The 4066-nt window shown below is 48.7% G+C and overlaps 1 protein-coding gene across 1 annotated transcript; it reads right to left on the minus strand.

The window, feature by feature from the left end:
• Positions 1–3201: 3201 nt before the first annotated feature.
• LOC104165134 (loricrin-like) lies at positions 3202–3490 on the minus strand. Its single transcript, XM_009704691.1, is given in 2 exon segments — positions 3202–3423; positions 3425–3490. Coding segments are annotated over 2 exon segments (288 nt in total).
• Between the last annotated feature and the right edge of the window lie 576 nt (positions 3491–4066).

The raw sequence follows: 4066 nt of genomic DNA on the forward strand, positions 1-4066 counted from the left end.
TGTCCTGGCGGGAGCACATCGTTGTGTTTTGGGGTGACCTGTGGGGAGAGAGAAGCTGTCAGGGGCTTTCCTTTCCTGCTTCTGCTCTTCCAGGGAAGAGAAATCTGGAGGTATATTTATCCAGTCTTAGCCAGATCCCACAACTGACTTTAAACCTTGCACCAGCTTCTTGTACTGCCTGTGCGATTGTCCCAGCAAAGCTGTAGCCAAAGATGTTGGGAGCATCCCCATGGCAGGCTTTCCAAAGCAGAGCTGTCTTGCTCCCGGAGAGAGAAGAGCAACACCCCAGAGGCTCCATCCAAGTCCACATCCCTCTGCTCTCTTTCGGCATCCCCTGCGCTCCCTCCTCACCCCCCCTCCCTGCGTGGGGCTCAGCCTGCTCCAAACCCACTCGCCTCCCGGAGAATTTCAAACGCTGTGCCAAGCCCCAAAGCCCCGCAGCATCGCCACTCTTACCTGAGATGCTCCTACAGAGAAAAGGCAAAGAGGGAATGAGGCTTTCCGGGACAGGAGCGCTTTTATACCCTCTCTGCCCACCCCACCTGGGAACAAAGCACCTCCCTGTTGCAGAGGTCTGCCTGTTCATTTAATTCGTTGATGGAGGTGGTTTGTTTTTTTTTTTTTTGCCTCCCCACTCTTCAGATTGCTTGCGTGACTCACCTCATCCGCACTGGGTATCGCCTTTTATTGGTCGTCCTTCCTGTGCATCAGAAATATTTAATTGCCAGCTCTACCTGTGCTTAGCTCCGATGGGGGAGTAGTGTGGGTGGCCCCGGTTTCCACAGCTTTGCCAGTTTGTTTTTGGTGTTGATCGCAGCTGGGAGTGCTTTGTGTTTAGGGGGGAGGAATTACATCGTATTCCTAAATCACACCACCCTTTTAAAATGTCTTGAGGTGTTCCAGTCCTGCAAATGCCCGTACACCTAGAGATGTGCCTATAAGTTGGCATAAGTTGACCTTTGGCATGGTCAACAACTCTTCCTTAGCAGCAATTTGACTCATATCACTGTTGGCTCGTTTCTCTTAAAACCAGCTGAAATACGGTGGAGTGGTGACGAGAGAGAAGAGACAGCCTCTAGAAAACATTTTTGTCAGTCAAAAGTTTCCTGCTGTTGTGAGAAGGACCAAAAGCGGTTGGGATTCTTATTTTTGGAAGGGGGAACACCTGCCCTAGATAGCGATCCAGGATTAGCGAGGTACATAATTATGTGGTTAACTTTCAGCCCATGAGTAATGCCGGAGCAGCAGCGCCGGTGGTTTTTTTCCAGGTTGTGAGTGGCTTCGGTGCTGCCACGTGGAAGAGAAGGGCTCCCATGGGTGCTGCCTTCGGTGACGCACGGTGGCCTTGGGTGGCTGCCACGTTGTGGGGAGCTGGCAGACCCCGGGGGCTTTCTCCAAACTTGTAGGAACATCCTTTTTGGAGCACTTTTCCCTCCTCCCCAATTAGCTTGTAATTGGCCAACGAATCTGAGCGTTATTCGGATGGATGCGCAGACCCACATGGGCCAGGTACCACGTTTGCAGTGAGAGCTAATCGCAAGCAATAATTTGAGATACTCCCTGTACCTTTCCTGTACTTCTGCTGCGTGGGCTAGGAAGTGCTCAGGACCACAGATCTTGTTTTGCCCTTTTCTGCCATGACTTCTGGAAGACATTTCAGTGATTAAACAGGCAGCAAATAAAAGGCTGAAATCAGTATTGCTAGATGAAATAGGGAAGTGCTATGATTTTGTCGGTGCAAAAGCACTTGGAAAACATTGGCTGGAAAATATTTCACTTGCCCACAGGGATGCTGGAGCATTTGGTATTTTTGGTCCACCTCTCCTGCCTTTTATTTTTCTTTCTCCATGCTGGTTAAGTTTTTTTGCGATTCCCAGACGCTGACCACAGTGAGATGGAGGCTCAGCCCAATCCCACCTTTGCTAATGTTGTTTGGGAGACCCGGCCTTGATCACTTCTCTTTAATTGTCTTTTGTTCTGGCAACAGAAGAAATATGGTAAACACTCTCCGTGAAAAGAGACTCAAAGTAACTTTTGGCTCTCAACACCATGCTGTATTCAGTTCCTCGTGTTTTAATTGTTTAATAGTTTAATTGAGTTTGTTAACGATCAGCATCAACCAGCCAGCTGTCCTGGGCACCTCTAGTTTTTGTGGCTGTCTGCCTTAACACGCCTCGAAAATGGCATTGGCAATGGGGGCTGAAGGCAAACGCCAGACTTGCGTAACCAGCCTTTTCAAATGATTCCTACACCGAAAGCAGGCAGGCTTGTTCAGGGAGTTAGCTGCTGTCTGCACCCTTCAGCAATGCCAGATACTTCTGATCATCGTGACACACTCGAGAATAATCTTATCAGGGCAACAGACATTTCATGAATGGCAATACCAGACCAATAAATTGCACAATGCTTTTTAATTGCAAGCCAAGAAGAAATCGATCAGTTCATTGTGTAACTCCAGCACCTTGCAACATCCCTGGCTTGACCCAGGGGTCTTGAAGTGTCGGGCAGAGGGTCTCTAGGAAGGCTTTTTGGGGGGTTTGTAGCAAGCGTGTGGAGATGCGTGCCCCAAGGATGGCACCTTGGGGTCAGATGGCAAAAAAAAAAGGAGTTTCTGCCCCGTCACGGATGCCTTTGCCAACAGGACTTTTTCTGCCCCATGGTCGTACCCGTAGCTGACCCTGAGGACTGTGCAATGAAGCCCATGGGGTCTTGGTGAGGGGGTTTGTGTCTCCAGCTCTGTGGGAAGGTGGTGTGGAGGAGAGCTCCTCCTAAAACATCAGCATTTAAAAATCTTTATTCCATCTCTTTTCCTTTGCAGTCCATAAGGGAGAGCGTGGTCGTGCCTACCCCTATTGCCTGTGTCTGAGCAGGGTAACTTCACGGCTGTGAAACAAGCGCAAGGTGTCTTGTATTGCGATATGAAACACCAGGTGAGAGAAAAATCATGAACGCAAAACTCTCATGAACTCCAAATTGTAATGGCTTCTGTATAGTCACAGGCTGTTAGAGAGAAATCCGGACTGGTGTGAACATACACAGTTTATTTTAGCATCCACAGATGAGCTCATCAGAGGTACAGGACTCACCAGGGAAGGGAGAGGAGACATTTTCTTTGAAGATTACTAGGAGACATGCAAGGCTTTCTGAACTCGGCACAAGATCAAGGACTTGCATGCGTATAACATGCAGATAATGTCCTGATCACTTCATCTTTGAGGGTACTTGGTAAATTTCCTGCTGGCAATCCTGTGGCTTTCCATGGCAGGATCCCCCACCGCTCCTGTGGCATCCAGATCCACTGCTGCTCCCGTGGCATCCAGATCTACCGCTGCTCCCACAGCATCCGGATCCTCTGCTCCCGTGGCAACTGGATCCACCGCTAGTCCCATGGCATCTGGATCCACCACGGCTCCCGTGGCACCCCTTCCCTGCTGTGGCATGAGGGTTGCTCTGGCTGGTGGCACTGGTCTTTGCCCTGGTGGAAGCACATCTTTGCAGACCTGCTGGAAAGACCATCATCTTTGAGTGGGTGCAAAGGCAAGGGACAATGTGGCGTCTGTCAGCTAGCAGTAACAGATTAGTTAGATGGGACTGTGTATCAAGAATAAATTCTCATTATAAGCTAGATTCTTGAAGAAAAGATAAAAATTATCAATGCACATCTACCCGTAGCGGTCCCTGACCTGTACCGAGGACTCTGTGCTATCGTCCTTTGAGCAAGTCTTTCCTTTCTCTTCTATGTTTAGCAAATATATCAGATAAAAGTTGAAGCACTTGGTGAGTAGTAAGAAGTGATGGCCAGACAAAGTCCAGAGCTAGACCTAAAGAGTCTTGTCCTCAGCTGTCTGAACCACTAAGTTCTAAGTTTACTTAGTTGCTTTCTATTATTTACATATAGACATGGATGGAGAAGACCACCTAGGCAGAAGGACTGAGCAACTGTGACCAGAGACAGTCTCAGAGATGAGATGTGTAAGAGAAGTGGTCAAGACCTGAGGATCAGGACAAAGCTGGTGATCATTAAAAGTGGGAAAGTTTGATCAAGCTGGATTTACCCCGTTCAGCA

The sequence above is a fragment of the Cariama cristata genome, unplaced genomic scaffold (assembly GCF_000690535.1).
Source record: "Cariama cristata isolate BGI_N322 unplaced genomic scaffold, ASM69053v1 scaffold3307, whole genome shotgun sequence".
NCBI lineage: Eukaryota > Metazoa > Chordata > Aves > Cariamiformes > Cariamidae > Cariama > Cariama cristata.